Source organism: Acomys russatus, chromosome 30, assembly GCF_903995435.1.
Source record: "Acomys russatus chromosome 30, mAcoRus1.1, whole genome shotgun sequence".
Classification (NCBI taxonomy): Eukaryota; Metazoa; Chordata; class Mammalia; order Rodentia; family Muridae; genus Acomys; species Acomys russatus.
This window is the reverse complement of record NC_067166.1, coordinates 14,088,877-14,107,187: the sequence shown is the minus strand read 5'-3', so window position 1 is coordinate 14,107,187 and position 18,311 is coordinate 14,088,877. Positions and strand designations below refer to the sequence as shown.

Genomic DNA, 18,311 nt, shown 5'->3' with positions numbered 1-18,311 from the left:
TGAGTGGCAGTAGGAAAGCATAACACACAGCTGTAGCCATGATTGTCACTTTGCTCTGTGTTCCCAGATTTTTTTTTAACTTGGCCACATTGCTACGTTGCTGTAGTTCCTACTTTCCACTCCAACATGTGTTGATTATTTCTCTAAAACAATTTATAGTAGAAGTCCCCTGTGTGGGAACTAAGGGTTGGTGTAAGAGCCCTTGCTCCAGAAGTTGTAATATCTTTCTTTGGGCTTCTTAAAATAAAGGAACAGAGGGAATCTCACAGCAAGCAGATCTGTTTGGGGGGCCTGAGAGTCGCCGAAGTACCAACATGGAAGCCAGCGAGCATACTTGCAAGCAGGCAGAGCCTTGGCAGAACTTTCATCCAGTGCCAAGGCTGCTCACATAACAGGACCCATAGCTGGTGGCAAAGCTGCCTCCAAAATGTGCCTTCCAGCAACAGCAAGAAGAGTAAGGGAGCACCTCTCATATGGGCCCTGAAGGCTAACAGCTGCTCAGCTGACTGCGGGTCTGGTCTCCCCCACCCGCACCCGCACCTCCGCACCCGCACCCCCGCACCCGCACCCCCATGCTCGCCCCATAGTGTGAAGCGAGGCTGGTCTCTTAAAAATCCCTCACTTGGAGAGCTGATATGGCACGTGTTCCACAGAACTATATCTGGTTTTTATCTGTGAGCTGGAATTTTCCTCCTTTGTGAAAGGGCAGGAACTGCTCATGTTTTTTACATTAGCTAAAGGGTTTTTGTTTTTTAATAGATATCAGAACCATCTTGTAGGCTCTTTTAGGTGGCCTTTGGAACAGTCATGGCCTGGACAGGGCAGCGAGGCAGACCCTCCCTGAAGAACCCTGTCTCACTGTAGGAAATGCCCGGCCCCAGTTTCTACTTAAGGCTCCCAGATGCTCTAGGCGTAGTCTAAAAGCCCCCTGAGGACCGGGGCAGGCACGCCAGCCTTTCCCAGGGAATCCTTAGAACACCGGGGAGCTTATCACACCTGGACACAGTCTGGCTAATGTTAAAGCACAACTTAACGTTGGCGGAGCCTCATCTGCAATGTGGTAAACAACCACAGGGCAACCCAAACAGCTAACTATGATATTGGAAAATTTAATCTCCACAGGATATGAAGGAATAAATAAGTGTATGAAACAAACGGTGGGGAGCTCCAGGTTATTTTCCCCACGGAACTAAAGAATGAACATTTTCTTTCCCCAGTGCAGATACCATCCCTGCTACCCAGGTGTGCGCTGCGTGAACTTGGCTCCGGGTTTCAGCTGTGGCGCATGCCCAGTAGGCTTCACTGGGCCCATGGTGCAGGGTGTTGGGATCAACTTCGCTAAGACCAACAAGCAGGTGAGCAGAAATGGTGGGGTTTTTTCCATTCACTTTTCATTATCAGGCAATTTCCCCAGCTTCTCAGCCTAACCCTTACCACCGTGAGCAGCCAGTGCCCTGTGGAGTATCGCGCAGTGTGGTAAGGGAAAGTTATCTTGACTCATTGCTGAGGGGCATATGCCCATAAAGTCTAGAAGAGGACGCTGTTAAAGCTGGGGTAATCGAGTATCGCTAGCAAAGCAGTAAATGCGGAATAGGAGGCCGCGCAGACTGATTTCAGACTCACTCTGTTGACAGCCTTCGGACATCTTGTCCTACAGAAGAAATTGTGAATCTAGAGGCAAATAAAAGCTTGGGGAAATTAGATCACTTTATAGAGCCGTTGTTGCCAATCAGAAGGCGCTTTAAGATGAGAGGATTTGAAGAGGCGAGATAACACCCCCCCCAGAGGAAGCTTACCCTTCTTCTTATATAAGCTATAAATTGCCAGAAAGCACCTCAGTACCGCATGCCAGTGTCCATTTATCTCCGAAAGCTCTGCGCTATCTGGCCGTTATTTAACCGACTGACTGTGAAATGCTTTTTGATGTTTTTTGGCCCTTAAAAATGGCTGGTCTATAAATATATTTTACTACCTTAGGGAAATTATTAGCTTTGAAGAAGGGCAAGGGGGTCATTATTTCCTTGCTGCTTGTCAGAGGATTCTGGAGGGCATCACTTTTTAGGCTTGGAAGAAAAAAAAAAAAAAGCAAACCAGGCACAGGAATGACAAGGAGCCACTGGGATAATGAGCCAAGGTTTTCTTCTAAGGATAAAATCTCTCAGACTAAATCAAGGAGAATAGGCAAAATGCCATATAAAATACTTGATAAGCTCGTAAGGGGCCGTTCCTAGTGGATATATCAATCCATATATATGTATAGATTAATATATATACATATATATATGAATTCCTAAGCCTAATTATGCATGTTTGTCTGTCTGTCTTTCTGTCTCTGTCTCTCTGTCTATCTCTCTCTCTCTCTCTCTCTCTCTCTCTCTCTCTCTCTCTGTCTTTCTTGGTGTGTGTATGAGAGAATGAAGGAATTGCCTTGATAAAACTTTATGATGAGTTTTAATGAATTGCCACTTTAGTAGAAATCAAAGGAAGCAGTATTTCCAGGCCTGTAAGGGATGTCAGTGCCACACCAGCTCATGGACCTGAGGAGCAAGGGCTGTCAGTATGAACGAGGGTACGGTGGTCGTAAGTGTTAGGAGACCTAGTATGTATGTATCTATCCTATCTAAAGCCAGGGTCCTCAGGGAACTTCCCTCTCCATGACACAGAGATGGAAAAAACATCAGTAGCTCAAAGGAGCATGAGAGTTTGACTTCGCCTTTGGGACATGGTTGGCAAAGGTAAAAAATGGCCTGCCATGCCCCACAGCACCAGGTTTCCACTGTTTACAGTTATAAACTCCGAGTCTGTGTTATCGGTAAAGCATAGCTATTCACATAAAACCTCCCTGAGGCAGTTACGGCCCAGAGCTGCAGCCAACCTAAGACATAACAGATGTGTGTGCAGATGTGAGCACCAGGGCCAGTGAGTGCCCAAACCCAGGGCTGCTGTGAAGGAACTGCGACGAGGAAACTTGATAAACGTCAACTGAATATAAGAGGATCTGTGCTGTGGCTAAAGAAAAGGGTACTGTTAGGAAAAACTAGACACATGTGAAAAGTATCCACATGAAGCTATCATCACTGTGTGTAGATGGTTTCAAGGCTGACCACTCTGCACTGGACAACCAACAGTGGGCTCATACCCCTCCGAGCAATCAATAGTGGCCTGTAGTTCTTTGGCTAGGGGTGGGACCCCATGACATTCCCCCTGCCATGTTAATATAGCCGCTGATATCGCTATTGCTCTGGTCTTGTTTATACAGCCATTTCTAGAAGAGACTGTTTCCACAGAAGACTTCCTAGTATTCTGGCTCTTATAATATTTCCATCTTCTCTTCTTTAATGTTCTGTGAGTCATAGATGCAGAAGTTTTTTGTGTATATGTGTGCATATATATATACATGTAACAAATATAATCAAAGAAAAAGAGGCTGTTAACTTGAGAGTCGTGGGGCATAGGAAGGGTCCAAGGGAGGTGACCTTAGAAAGGCTTTAGAGGAGGGAAGGGGAGGAGAAGTGATGTAATTCCATTCAAATTAGAAACATTTAAAAATGAAATTAAAAGCTCAATAAAAATTATTTTTGAAGTAAGGGAAAAGGGTATTATCAATTAAAAGTATAAGCCCTGAATTTAATTACTCAATAGATGACACATCTATGAAAATGTCACAATGGAGCACAGTGAAAAACAAAACCAGTTTTTCAAAACTCAGTGGATGGGTGAATCAAATTAGACACAACTAACTGGAGATTCGCCAGCTGAAGGGCAAGTCTGAGACCACTTCTTGGAACTTAGCTAAGATACACAAAACAAGTGAGAGGTCAGGGACCGAAGAAGCTATTATGAGACAGTCATGATTTCTCTGATGGCGGATCCAAAGAAGGACTAGAAATAACAAAACTGGAGAGAAGCTGAGAATTTTCTAGAACTGAAGGAAGGTAGGAATCCTCAGACCTGTGTTGGGGACCAAGCAGAAAAGAAAAGGTTCTCCTGACTAAAGGTTACTGAATAGATAAGTTATGCAAACATCTCCTCTGTCTGTAACCTGCATGAATACAGTGCCTGCAATTAGATTAAGTGCACCAATGCCCAGGGCGCTAAAACAATCCCCACTCACCATTCTCCCTAAAACTCTTGTGTGTCTTTCCCCAATTGTAGTGAGACAGGACTATTGGTTTGCTTCTCTATTTAAGCAGCGGGTGAGATGTCTTTGAACTTTTATGCCTAGGTGTGCACTGACATTGATGAGTGCCGAAATGGGGCATGCGTTCTGAATTCGATCTGCATTAACACTCTGGTAAGTATTTCTCAGGCTCGGAGGCAGGTGGGTGTGTGCGCATCATAGCTCCAGACACACACAGAGCATGCACATGCAGCATTTGATTGGGAGAATGAGGACAAGAGTCTGTGCTGAGGGCATGTTAACAGGTGGAACCATCTTGTAGTTCCTTTTTTATATTAATAAGCCAAGTTTTTTTTTTTTATCCTGTGTCAAAATTGTCTGGTTTTTAATTGTTATTTTTCCCTCTCATCGCTGTGAAAATAGTCACTGGACAAAAACAACTTAGGAAGGCACGGCTCTCTTAGGCTCACAGTCCACTGTGGCTGGGAAGGAGTGGTAGTGAGTGTGGGGCAGCTGGTCTCTCTGTGCCCACAGGCAGGAAGCCAAGACAGGTGAATGCTGGTCTTCAAGTAGCTCTCTCCTCTTGCCACTTTACTGTATGGGACCACTGAGGCTCGCACTAGGTGTTTCTTCCTTAGTTAAATCTTTCTGGAAACGTCTCTCACTATACACCAAGAGCTGGGTCTCTGAGGGAATTCCAATCCAGGTAAATTGATGGTGATGATCAAAAGCAGCCTTGACATGAAAGGCCCGTGAGGTTGTGTTAATGGTAATGGTCCAGTATTTTACTAGTGACAACCGGGTCATTAAACAGTTTTCTTTTCTTTCTTTTTTTTTTTTTTTAAATCAACTTTTCAATATCCATTTGAATTAAATTTGAATGCTTAGAGCTTAGGGAAGCCTATAATTTAAATAATCCAGCATAGGTTTTATTTCTGGACATTCCTACTAACTGTGTGAAGATGAAAGATGGGACAGGAGGAATATCAGCAAACCGAGTTCCGATTCTTCTCAGTCGTCATAACTTTTACAGAAATGCTTGTTTCTAACTCCCCACAATTCTCTGGGAAAATGGTTCTGTTCCTAATTTCCTCCTTCCTTTAGGAATACCATGATATCCTTTAACTCTCATGAGAGCCCTATGAGTAGGCAGGAGTGTGTGGTGCCCAGTTTATCGGTTAAAAGACTGCCCCACAGGGATGTGGCGTAATTAGGCTGAGGCCACACAACTCCACGGGTTCCCAGTCTTGCTGCAGAGCCTGAGGTGTTCTCCATGATGCTGTGATCTTTGGGAACGTAATGGCACTCAGGCTTTTTAGCCCTTTCCAGGATAAAGCTTGTCTGCAGAAATAGACTTGGGAAACCATGGTATAATGGTAAACGCAGCAGCCACCTAGAGGGAAGAAATGTGGACAGTGGGTAGAACTCCAGAGAACACTAGGATGAAGGAATTGGCCAGAGAAAACAAAAACAAACAAAAAACAACCAACCAACCAACAAACAAACAACACCAAAAGCCATGAAAAGGAACGAGTTGACAGCATGTCCAGCCAAGCTGATAGATTATTTTAAAAACTGCTGGCATACAACACTTGGCATTGCCAGTCAAGAGTTCCAAATTTACTACAACCTTTCACCTGTAAATTATTCTATCAGTTAAGCTTTGTGGATGAATACATTCTGAGGTACTGTCATAAAAGCATGGTGGGCATATTTTACAGTGCTATATTATTATATATGTAAAATGAACATTTGAACCAAAAGAGGGAAGGTCACACCTGTAATACCAGTACACAGGGGGCTGAGGCAGCAAGATCACCTTAAATCCAAGGCTGCTCTGTGCTGCCTAGTGACTTCCAGGCCAGCTTGAACTATAAAGTGATACTTTATCTAAAAACAAAACAAACAAAACGGTCACTACAATGAGTTGATAGCTGTGCCATGAAAATTAGCTGTGAAAATTATTCACAATGCTGACACAAATCATATCATTGAATCATTTAAGGACATGCAATTCCTGGGCCAGCGAGATGGCTTGGCAGGTTAAAGTGCTTGCTGCCAAGCTCAGCATCCTATGTTCAATCCCTGGGATCCACCTGGTGGAAGGCGAGAACCAACTCCCACAAGCTGTTTTCTGACCTCCACACACCCTACATGTTTCCCATTTTATATACACATATATAAATGTGTGTATGTATATATATGTGCATATATATAATTTACTAATTGAATTTTAGTAGAGCTGAAATAATGAATAAAAATACTTTGAAGTACTGAAAATGGTTCTGGGGTTAATAGCATTCACTGCTCCCACAGAGAACCAGGGTTTGGGTCCCAACATCCACACGGAGGCTCACAACTATCTATAATTCCAGTTCCAGAGGGTCTGACACCCTCTTCTGGCCTCTGGAGGCACCAGGCATGCATTTGGTGCTCATACAAACATACAGGCAAAATATTCATATACATTAAATATAAATAAATGAATATTTAAAAAGAACTCTGAAAACTATCCATATTAATATATTTTAATTTTTAAAAAAAAGTTAGAAGTCCTCCCTAGCCTGTGAAGTGCCCTGTGGAGCCAACAGCTTCTCTGATTCTTCCCAGGTAACCCACGTCATCAGGACTTGTCAATGCAAGCCATCACCATGTCTGTGTGTGTATAAAAGCCAAAGGAACTGTTAGCTTTAATCTAGCCTTTTAATCAAGCAATCTTCCTATCGCCAGAGTGAACTCTGTCGTTCTGCCTCCCAGGACCTCACTGGACCCTTCAGCATGTTCCCCCTTTCCCTCTAGGGGGGAGCTGGTCCCCATCCAGCCTTCTCCTCCAGGCCTGGTTGTCTAACAGCTGCGTGGCCACTTGCAGCTTCCAGCCTGGTGGGTGGTAGGTCCACCAACATGCGTAGGAGGTTACAAGACACGCGTGTGAACAGAGAGCTATGAACCCTTATGCTCAATCCTGGTACCACCGAGTGGAGACAAAAGATGTTTGCTCAACTCCAGCTTTGTCCCCTCTAGGGATCTTATCGCTGTGGACCCTGCAAGCCAGGATACACTGGGGATCAGACGAGGGGATGCAAGGCTGAAAGGAACTGCAGGAACCCAGAGCTGAACCCGTGCAGCGTGAACGCACAGTGCATTGAAGAGAGGCAGGGGGATGTGACGTGTGTGGTAAGCCCTTGGTTTGCTTCATGGTTTCTTCCCCTTCCTATTGAAGTGCAACCCTCCCCCAGTTTCTACTTGCTTCGGGGTGAAAGTGTGCCGAAAATTCAAAGTTGTAGCCAAGACCATCACAGAATAGACTATAAATGGCTCAGTTAAGTTTCTGAGCCACAATCCGAGGCCCAGCTGTCTATGATCTCCCCTTGTCTCTCTTGGCTGAGGAGCAACCAGCCACTTGGGCACCTGAGTGGTGGAGTCCCTAAGGGACACTAACACCCTGTGACCATCTATGGACATTTTGCCTAAAATGCCAACAGCTGAGAGATGGGAGAGCCTCCTGCCCTCTCCCACGGCTCTGTCCTGCGGTTGTATACTTCATGGCATACCATAACTGTCCTCACCTTTTAAACGTCCATTGTTATGCTGGGTAGGAGGGCAGAGGTAAATAGGGGCAAAGTTAGAAACTTAGAAATCAGACTCCCACGAAGGCCTTCCCCTGTTTTTCTCCTGACCCTGATGCAGGCATAGCTTGGTGAATGGTCAGTCTTCTATCCATACCTAGTCCTGGGGCCCTGGGTCTTAGCTCAGCCCTTTTTATAAAGAAGCCTTCTTCCCAGGACCCATTCTGGAATCCCGGGACCATAGTCCTCAGGGGTCTTAGGCACTCACGGGGCTAGCGTCTCAGCTGGCTTCAGTTGCTTCTTTCTCTGTTATGGGGCTCCAGGGGACAGTAGGAGAGCTTCACCTGTGTTCCCATGACCACGGGGAGCCCCTCTGAACAGCGGGCCAGGTGTGGCGGCACATACCTGTGACCCCATCTCTGTGAGTTTAAAGCCAGCCTGTTCCAGGCTAGCCAGGGCTGCGCAGTGAGATCCTGCTTTTAAAAAAAAAAATCTCCACGTCCCACCGCAAACTTACACTTCTTTATCATTCCAGCTGGAAACTTTCCCCAAGTCATCTTATCCCTTTTCAAATCAGAAAATAAGACTGAAAACTATAGTAATAATAATTAATAATAATAAAAGTATAATAAAGTCAACCCTCCACATCAGAGAAGGTCCAGAGAAAGGAGTGCCTCCTGTCAGAGGGGAAAAAAAGAACACAGCTTTCCCCCATTCCTAAGGGTTGCACACACACACACACACACACACACACACACACACACACACACACACATTTTATTAAAAAGTCATTGAAAAGCAAGTATATATCTCCGCTTAAATTCTCATTTTCTTAAATTCTCATGAGCAAATTGATGGCTCCTCCGGGATGGTGGGTGATGGGGCTCTTAATATGTTTTTGAATTTGTAATAAGGCACAACGACAGATGGTAAAGGATTAATAAACTCGGTGTGACTACTAAAATAATTTAATCTGCCAGAAAATGGCTCATTAAAAATGTATTTGTTCCTGGAGGAAATTTTTTCCTCATTAAAATGAGTGGAGGACTGGACCCACAGCTGAACTTTCCAGGCCTTGCCAAGACGCTGCAGAATTCCTTGAGTGGGACCTGGGGCTGAAGGGGGCTCTGGAAGAGGGGCCTCTGATGTAGAGGGGCGGGGCCTGACTCAGGCTGCACAAAGAGAGCGGAGGAGGACAGGTAGGGGGCGCCAGGGGTGTTACTAGCCGGAAAACACCTTATTGCTACCGAGAAGCAAGGAAATTTCTCCGAGGTTTGTTCCCTGCCTCTGAACCCTCTTCTTTCCTTTCAGCTCTGATTGCCGGCCTGCTTTTCCTCTCCCACATTGGCGCCTCCCTGACTTCCTTGGTGCCTGATTCTGTCTCCTCTCTTCGTCTTCCTGTCCTCTTCTCCCCAACCCTACAACCATCCCTCACCCCGCTCCCTTCACTGGAGCTGCCTCACTGCAGTTGATTCTCAGGCCCCACCTCACACACAGCAGCTTTTAGGAAGAGGTTCCTCTTTCCTTGGTGAATTAGACATCCTAGCTCGGGGGCACCTTTGGATATGGGTTTTATGCAAGGGAGAACTCAAAAGTGCACATTAGCTAAAATGTAAGCTGTAAAAAGTCGGAAGGGGACGGTCGAGGTTAATGCTCCCACTCAGAGCCTGAGCAAGGTGCTGACCCAGGCTGAGCTCATGTGCCTCTTGCATAAAAGGGACAGTGATGACCTTGCCGTGTCTTCTTAAGGACTGGAGAAAATGCCTGGGGAAATCCACTTTAGAGAAACTTTTGGCAGATAAGCCAGAGAAGTAACTCAGCAGGTAAAGGTACCCGCCACCAACTTTAAACTCTCTCTCTCTCTCTCTCTCTCTCTCTCTCTCTCTCTCTCTCTCTCTCTCTCTTAACCTTCTGTCCTTTCATGCAACATTATAATTTTAAAAACTGAACAAAAGTGTTACTTCCCTCTTGAACTACTGGCAGTGACGCTTACGGTTGGCTTTCTGGGCAGCAGGACGCTCAAGGGGAGATATGGAGGAGGGGGAGGCACACAGGCACAGCACTGACTGCACAAGTGGGAACCACCTCTGTTCAAAGAAAAGGGTTATGAATAAGACAAAGCACCTTAAAGTTTCCCTCCTTGGGTGGAAATTAACACACACGCACACACACCCCAAGAACTGGAAAGATGGCTCAGCAGTCCTGAGTTAAATTTTCAGCACCCTTGTGTGGCTTACAACACCCTGTAACTATAGTTCCTGAGGACACACGATGCCTCCTTCTGGCCCCCAAGGGCCCCCAAGGTACACATACACTGACTATCTAGTCAGCAGGCCCTAGGGAGGCCCCAGATGCCATCTCTACAGTGTTGAAATTACAGACATGGGCTGCGGCACCTAGCCTTTTTCGTGGGTGCTAGGGGACCCTTGTGCAGCAAGCATCTTACTAAGACTGAGGCATGGTTTCGGGAGGGACAGAATCTCGTGTAGCCCAGGCTGGCTTTTAACTCACTATGTAGCTAAGGATAACCTCGATACACCTGCGTGTGTCGCCTAGTCCTGAGATTACAAGCATGGTTCACCATGCTTTGCACCTCTCAGTTGTTAAATCCCACCCCACACAGGATGTAAGGCTCCTGGGTCTTCCTCTGGGGACCCTCACATGGGAGCAGAGATCGAGCCCGTCACCTGCCTCCTCGGGGCTGTTTTTTCAAGCCTCTAACGGCCTCTCCCTTCACAGTGTGGTGTTGGTTGGGCCGGTGACGGCTATATCTGTGGGAAGGACGTGGACATTGACAGTTACCCCGACGAAGAGCTCCCGTGCTCTGCCAGGAACTGCAAGAAGGTAAGGAGGTGAAGAAATACCCTGTGGACTTCCAAAGCCATGTATTATCTGGCTTTTGGGGGAAGGTTCTCCTGGTCCTATCGAAAAAAAATATTTAAAGTAGCTGCATCTCAAATGGAGCGAACAAAACAGCCATTAACCAAGCCGAGCAGCCATACTCAGTCTTGAGGTCAGAAATGCTTTTTGGCAGGAGCTGGATGGATAGGACATGACTCTCAGCTGTGTCCCCCACCCCCAATCAGGATAACTGCAAGTATGTGCCAAACTCAGGCCAGGAGGACGCAGATAGAGACGGCATTGGAGATGCGTGTGACGAGGATGCTGATGGAGACGGGATCCTGAACGAACAGGTACCGGCTTTGCCATGACAGCGCACATTCTCAGCAGCCGTACCAGGGGCGGTGGAAGCGAGCCTGGGAAGCCAGTCACTGACATCAATCACCCCAAACCTCAGGCTCCTAAGCCCACGTTCCCACAGCATTGTGGCCTTTTGTCCTGTAAGAGTCATGAGAGTTTAAAATATAAAACAGACAGACTTGGGCAGCCACACCAGTGAGGCAGGTATAAGTGAGTCTAAGTAAGTGCCCTACTGCCCCACCATTTAGGACAACTGTGTCCTGATTCACAACGTAGACCAAAGGAACAGTGATAAAGATATCTTTGGGGATGCCTGTGACAACTGCCGGACCGTCCTGAACAATGACCAGAGGGACACTGACGGGGATGGAAGAGGAGATGCGTGCGACGATGACATGGATGGAGATGGTTGGTTTGTTTTGCTCAGTCTTGTATTTGGAATTCCTTTGTCCTTCTGGCCGCCCCAAGGATAGGAATAGACACGCTGATTTGGGAACTCCCCTCTCTAAGATTCACTCTGACCTATGTCTGGTGGTCCAGTAACCCTTGCTGTTTCTGATACTTTATACCATTGCCAGGGACTCTGTAAGAGTACTTTCTACTGGGTCAGGGCTGTGTCTGTAGGGCATCTGCCTTCCTGCCTCCTCCCCTACCCCTACCACTACCCCTCAACATGGAGAGACCTGGGAATGGAGAACTGAGATCTTGGTATGGTCAAACAGCATACCCTGAGGACAGGCTTGTCCTGAAAACAAGCCAAGAAGATGTGGCCAGCCCCTGCCTGCTCTGAGCAGGGCTGGGATGTCATGGTGGCTGTACTGCCCAGCTTTGAGACTCTGCCCCCAGGGCCTTTGTGTGAGCTCCATGCCATGGGCACTCTGAAGCCTCATCAAGCTTGAGGACAGACATTTCATTCAATATGGCGTCCAAGTCCTAGGCAGCCTAAGATCTGAGTTTCTGAAAACATACCACACCAGCAGAAGAACTTCCTTTTAAAGGTGCTAACCCCTCAAACTCACATACTCACTCCTCCAGAATATACACGCCACCCCTAAGGCATAGGATTGGTTGAGCTAAGGTGAGAATCTCACTCCAGTGGTTTGCTGATAAACCAGTTTGACAAAATATCCTAACTTGTAGCATGTGTCTGTTTCCACAATATCACTCCTCTCACTATTGCTAATTTCAAGTATCACTGAACATGAAAGCGGGAAATGGGGATTCAATAGGGCCAGGCCCAGCTCCTGCACACCACGGCCCATAGGCTTGATGTCTCCATTAAAACTTTGTCACCTACAAGGTCCTTTGGGTCAGCTCACCCAGTCATCATGGCCTCCTTCTCTGGGTGCTGCTACAACCCTTAACACCTTAGACAAATTAGATCGAGCCCATTGGATAGCTGCCTTAGAGAGTTGTTGGTGTTTGAGCCTCCCAGAATCCTTTCTTTGAAGTTGCCTCCAGACAGTAAAGATGGCATAACAGTGGTACAGCAGAGGTAAGACACCACAGCCTTATCTCTCGGTGGCTAGAAATCTCTATGATCCACCTTTTTCTATGACTTTCTCCTGACCCAATGTAGCACTCTTTTCTTGCAGGAATAAAAAATATTTTGGACAACTGCCCCAGAGTTCCCAACCGTGACCAGCAGGATCGGGATGGTGATGGCGTCGGAGATGCTTGTGACAGCTGTCCTGATGTCAGCAACCCTAACCAGGTTAGTAAGGCAGGGTTCACACTGTAGACTGAACTCTCTCATGCGAAGATTCACTAAAGATCAGGATGCAGGAAAACCCAGCCAGGCTGGTGGCCAGTTGCTTGCTGTTGTATCAAGGCTCAAGTGGAGAGATGACATGATGGGACTAAAATGGTCCATGTGAGATAGTTATGGACAACCACACTGATGGATCAGGATGGGACCCCTTGTGGGAGCCCTGGGAATCATCTCCCAGCCACACAACACTGGTGACATTAGTGGCATGAGTTTAAGTATACCCAAACAATTTTCTACCGTCAAAGGAAATAAAAGCATGGACAGGAACTGGACCTCCTGCCCCACTTTGGTTCCTAAGTCTGTGAATGGGCATTTGCAGACTGAGTTCAGTAAGGGATGTGTTGGTTCCCTTCCCACACACCTGCTGCCTGCATCCCCGGGCATGGCGAGCAGCCTATTTCTGAGGCCCTGAGGAAGATGAGAGGCCTCATTACCCACTCAGCCTCACTCTCCATCCGGCCCCAACTCCAAAGTACAGAAGTAACATGAAGTCAGTACACTATGACCCATGCCTGAGCACCTATTCACTGCCTGCTACCACAGTGCCACCAGAACCCTTCCCAGTCAGCTCATCTGGTGTGTGGGCGGCCCCTCCACGAAGCTTGATATTTTAAAGGGCTTTTTTTTTTTTTTTTTAAACCCAGCATTGTGCCTACACCAATATAGTGTTGTCTTTTTGCAGTTTTATAGCAGCCTAGTTCCCAGGAAGCAATCCCTGATGCCCAGTGATGATAGGCCAGGCTTGCCTTCTTGGGGGACAGTCCATACATGCAGGCCCAGCGGTAAATGACACGTTCTGCTTTCCTTGCAGTCGGATGTGGATAACGATCTGGTTGGGGACTCCTGCGACACTAACCAGGACAGGTATGGCGTGCCTCCCGGCCACAGGGAAGCAGGCGGGGTGTCTGGGGAGGCAGGAAGCTGGTAGAGCTTTTTTGCTAGCAGCTTGCTCCAGGATCTGTGGACGGATCAGGTTCCTGGGAGACAGTGGTTCCATCTCTGCTCCCAGTCACTGTATCTCCTTCAAAGTGCTGTATAGGGAGTGGCACTTGGCTCTCTCTGTGCCTCAATTTCCTCACCTGTAAAATGGGAGCGGCTGTGGATATAGGAAGCCAATAGGCTGTTATGAAATTGAGTTAACTCAGGAAAAGTGCCTTTTGTGGTTTCTGCTATATTGCCAGCACTCGATAGATATTAGCCCTTTTATAATCATTATCAGGAAAAGTTCATTACCATGCCCCCCAAAAGAGGGGCTTGCTGAGGAATCACTGTTCTTTCGTTGTCCTTAGTGTTGTTCTATTTCACTGAGAGGATTTATTCTATGCGAGAGAGTTCTGCCAATCCTGCTAGCCCAACACAGAGTCCTACATGAAGACGGAAGAGGGCTCGGGACAGAGCATGCTCAAGGCCAGGAATGCAGTCACCAGCATCACCACAAAGAAAACGGAAAAAAGATGAGGAGCTGAGCAGGTGCAGGAGGAAGGCCACAAGAAAACCATAGTTAGGCTACTCAGCCCCAGGAGTCTGCACTCCTTCACCTGGGCCCTTCCTTGCGAAGTTTTCATTCAGTTACTAGGGATTTCGACCAGGTCTTGCACCTGTTAGCCAAACACTCTACTACCGAGCTCCATTTTATGCCCATCCCCCCTTGGGTCCTTCTTGGAAAGGTGGCCAGGGCAGGTCTGGAAGGCTAAAGAGCCCTACAGGCAAAGCAGGACAACGCATGGTTCTTCTAGTAACAGGACCACAGACTCGGTTGCCTTACAGGGCCAGTTCAGCCAGCATTGCTCACAACAGCTCCTTCGAGGCCCCCTCTCTTCACATTCTCTCCTTACTGCCGTGAGCATGCCAGTACGGTGAACTCAAACGTCTCCTCAATCCTTTAGAAGCTCGTTGTTTCGTCAGAACAGTAGAGACAGTCACCACTGGGTTAAGTGCACCATAGGTTAAGTGCAAACTCAAAATGATACAGGGCAAGCTCCAGCACAGGGCCCTCCCTTGGGCAACCTGCAGAAGAGAGATGGTAGCCATGTCGTTGGTACCACAGCACAGGAGAGGCTGTCAGTGATGCAGTCTGACATTGCTTGTCTCTCTCTCAAAGCAGAAGGTAGGACTGGCCCCCTGACAACCACCCTCAGTGATGTGTGCTGTGCATCAAGAATGTTCCCAGCCACGGGTCATCATGTACTTGATTACCATCTATAGAAATTTCTAGAATAGCCTCTCCCCCCACCCAGCCAGCCTCTAGATATTTGCCTGAAACAAATGACTCATGCTGCCACACTTTCAATCCATGAACTTGGGCCTCACCAGGAGGTGGGTAGGCACTGTTTGTTTCTCCTCAGAGGTGGCAGGCCTCTACAGATGGTTCTGATCCAGCAAGCTCACTATTGTGCTAGAAGGGCTGGAATTCAGCTTTCTCAGCCACAGTACTCGGATGTCCATGTTCTACTCACTCTCTCAGGGGCTCTTCTGCCTCCTGTATGAAAAGGAAGGCTTCCCTCTGTCCTGTCCTAGAGGGTATACAAGCAGTTTCTAGGCCAGGAAAGACCTGGAGCGAGGCATAGTGAGAGAGAATCTGCTCTGATCTCTAGTAGCCATGGAAGGTCCCAGAAGCCTCAGATGATCCTCCTAAGACAGAGCACTTGTACCCTGCCCGACGCGAGTGCGCGCGCATACACACACACACACACACACACACTGGCCCTTCACCCTGGAAAGAAGAAAGTCAGGTGGACAGAAATCGAGCTTCCTGTGAGGTGCTTTAGACCAGCCCTGGGATACAACCAGTGCACCCTCTTCAGGGAAAAGAATTGCCCTCCTCACCACCCTCCACTGGCATTCAGGTCTGAGTCCTGATGGGGTTACAAGATGGGGAATTGTTGAAAAAACAATGTAACAGAAAACACCAGGGGCCTTAGTTCCTAGAACCAGGTGTTTAGGATATGCTTTTACAGGCGTTAAAGTTGAATCAATCTCCATGCTGCCCTATGAGGTAGGCCCTGTTTTGTTTTGTTTTTTATCACCATCTTATAGATGAGGATCATGCACGTCTCTGGTCCAACATCATGCCTAAGGTCACTGCTCTCCAGTGCCAGAGCCAGGACTCACACACCATCTCCCTGTCTCCTGTCTTACACATTCACACTTCCTTGGAGTTGAGGTGTCATCTAGCTGTCCTGAGAGATGACAGCAGCCCTGAGTCACAGATCACAGAAATAGGCTCTTATCTTCTCAAACAGGAAATGGCTGGCTTTCTTCAGGACACTGAGGGTGAGGGAGTTGTTTCTGGGGCCACTTTATCCAAGAAAGTTCTGATAGCGTCTGATAAAACCCAAGCTGCTGACAGCCCACCCAGACTCCTGCCTAAGAGCAGAGCCTTCTGTCTCCTACTAAACGAATCTCTCTCCTGTAGTGATGGGGACGGCCACCAGGACAGCACAGACAACTGCCCCACCGTCATCAATAGCGCTCAGCTGGACACTGATAAGGACGGAATTGGCGATGAGTGTGATGACGATGATGACAATGATGGCATCCCAGACCTGGTGCCCCCTGGCCCAGACAACTGCAGGCTGGTTCCCAACCCAGCACAGGAAGATAGTAACAGTAAGCATTGCTCGGCCCAGGGCTGCCTGGGACAGACACACACACACACACACACACACACACACACACACACACACACACACACACACACCTCCAGATTCCCTGTAGCCACATGAAGGGATGCACACTCTCCCAGGGCGTCCTTTCTCCCTCCGCACCAGCCTCTGCTTCAAACCCAGCTTGGGTAGACAGTAGACATCTGGTAGACAGCAGTCCGCAACTGGGTCACAGCTGATTAGCCTTGCCGCTTCCTGAGCTGTCCTGGGATGAGATCACGTAGAACATGACAGAGCCACATGCTACATACAGCTCGGTCCCCAAGGCCCTCAGCACAGCTTCGGTCTCACTTGCTCCTGCCAGCGGGAGTGAGGAAAGGAGCCATACAGAGAGAAATGCACACACTCACATGCCCCGTGGGGACTAGGCGGATAAGGAGCCGTGTGCACCAGGCCAGATATGAAATGACACAGGTGAAGAGGGTTCATCCTAGCAAAGCTGCCGGGTCGGCCGAGCGGAATGTGCCTGCAGGCCACATTCAGCTTAGTGGACACCAGAGTTAGCCTTAGCAGTATTCTGGTGATAATTCATGGTTTTGTGCATACATTAGACATTTGCCCCATATAAGGCCAAGCTTAAGATCTACCAGGAGGTAAGCTGTACATAAGAACCTTCTGGGAAGGAGTTGGGGCAGCCTTTTAGACTGGTGTTATAAGAAACTGCAGGCAGTTTCTGAGTGGCCTGATTGACTGTCACAAGGGCTCCAGGACATGATCCAGATAGCTCAGCAAACACGGTGTTCCCCTCTTGACCCTGAAAACCCTGGCTTGGAGGTGGGAGCTTGGGCCCCTTCTCTGCTGAGGAGGTGAGCCTCAGCATCTTTCCACTCCTGCCTCCTCCCTTCACCCTCCCAGATGATGGCGTGGGGGATATCTGTGAAGCTGACTTCGACCAGGACCAGGTCATCGATCGCATTGACGTCTGCCCCGAGAATGCCGAGATCACTCTGACTGACTTCCGGGCCTACCAGACTGTGGTCCTGGACCCTGAAGGGGATGCTCAGATTGACCCTAACTGGGTAGTCCTGAACCAGGTATGCATCACATGTTGCCTGCAGTCCCACTCGGCCCCTCTGCCTAGGACATCCTAAGAACGGTGGGCAGCATGCAGAGGGCACTGGCCACCGCATGTCTCTACTCTCTTGGCATACGCCCTCTCAGCCTTGAGGTACTATACTTTTCGTAGATGCTGAAATTGACTCTCCCCAAGACTTCTGTGGTTGCTCATGGTGGCCTTTCAGAAAGTGGCTGAGATGGGTGAGATTCGAGCCCTGGCAATGTAATCTGTGAGCCATGCTCCCCATCTTTTCAATAGACTTGCCCCTGCGTGTTCCCCTAATTATGCCATGGAAGAAGGAGGACACACGGGCTAGTAGAGGTTCCAAAGTCACAAAAGCACTTCGCGTTGGTCTTCATTTCATTGCTGTGGCTTTGACAGAATACTCTGACCAAAGAATCTTAGAGGAGGAAGAGTTTATTCGCATTCACAATTCCAGCTTATAGTCCATTGCTTGGGGGAAGGCAAGGCAGGGACTTGAAGCAGCTAGTCACATCACATTCATGGTCAAGAGCTGAGAGAAATGCACGCATGCATGTCTAGTAGTATTCTGCTCCCTTTCTCCACCCACCTTGTCCTAGACCAAACCTAGCAAGTGGTACCGCCCACAGTGGGCAGAGCCTTCCAACATCAACTGACATAATCAAGACAATCCCCCACAGACAGACACACAGGACATCCTAGGCTAGACAGTCCATCATGGGGTGTCTCTTCCCAGGTGATTCTCCTGCACACAGTCACAGCACCTGACGTTCTGGGCTACCCCAAGTTCTCTCAGCCCCTCAAGGTTGTTCTGAACTCCCTCCCCTCTCTCCACAGGGCATGGAGATTGTGCAGACCATGAACAGTGACCCTGGCCTAGCCGTGGGTACGTCCTGGGCCTCTTGACTATGTGTGTGTGTGTGTGTGTATGTGTGTGTAGAATTCTACC

The 18,311-nt window shown here is 48.1% G+C and overlaps 1 protein-coding gene across 1 annotated transcript in view; it reads left to right on the top strand.

The window, feature by feature from the left end:
• Positions 1 to 18,311, top strand: part of Thbs4 (thrombospondin 4) — a 42,453-nt gene that overhangs the window by 20,158 nt on the left and 3,984 nt on the right. Inside the window, exons 8-18 of the mRNA XM_051172498.1 lie at positions 1,218 to 1,355; positions 4,226 to 4,294; positions 7,142 to 7,294; positions 10,426 to 10,530; positions 10,773 to 10,880; positions 11,136 to 11,295; positions 12,483 to 12,601; positions 13,470 to 13,522; positions 16,074 to 16,267; positions 17,179 to 17,357; positions 18,200 to 18,248. Of these exons, the coding sequence (XP_051028455.1) occupies positions 1,218 to 1,355; positions 4,226 to 4,294; positions 7,142 to 7,294; positions 10,426 to 10,530; positions 10,773 to 10,880; positions 11,136 to 11,295; positions 12,483 to 12,601; positions 13,470 to 13,522; positions 16,074 to 16,267; positions 17,179 to 17,357; positions 18,200 to 18,248 (1,327 nt within the window). The remainder of the gene's footprint in view (positions 1 to 1,217; positions 1,356 to 4,225; positions 4,295 to 7,141; positions 7,295 to 10,425; positions 10,531 to 10,772; positions 10,881 to 11,135; positions 11,296 to 12,482; positions 12,602 to 13,469; positions 13,523 to 16,073; positions 16,268 to 17,178; positions 17,358 to 18,199; positions 18,249 to 18,311) is intronic.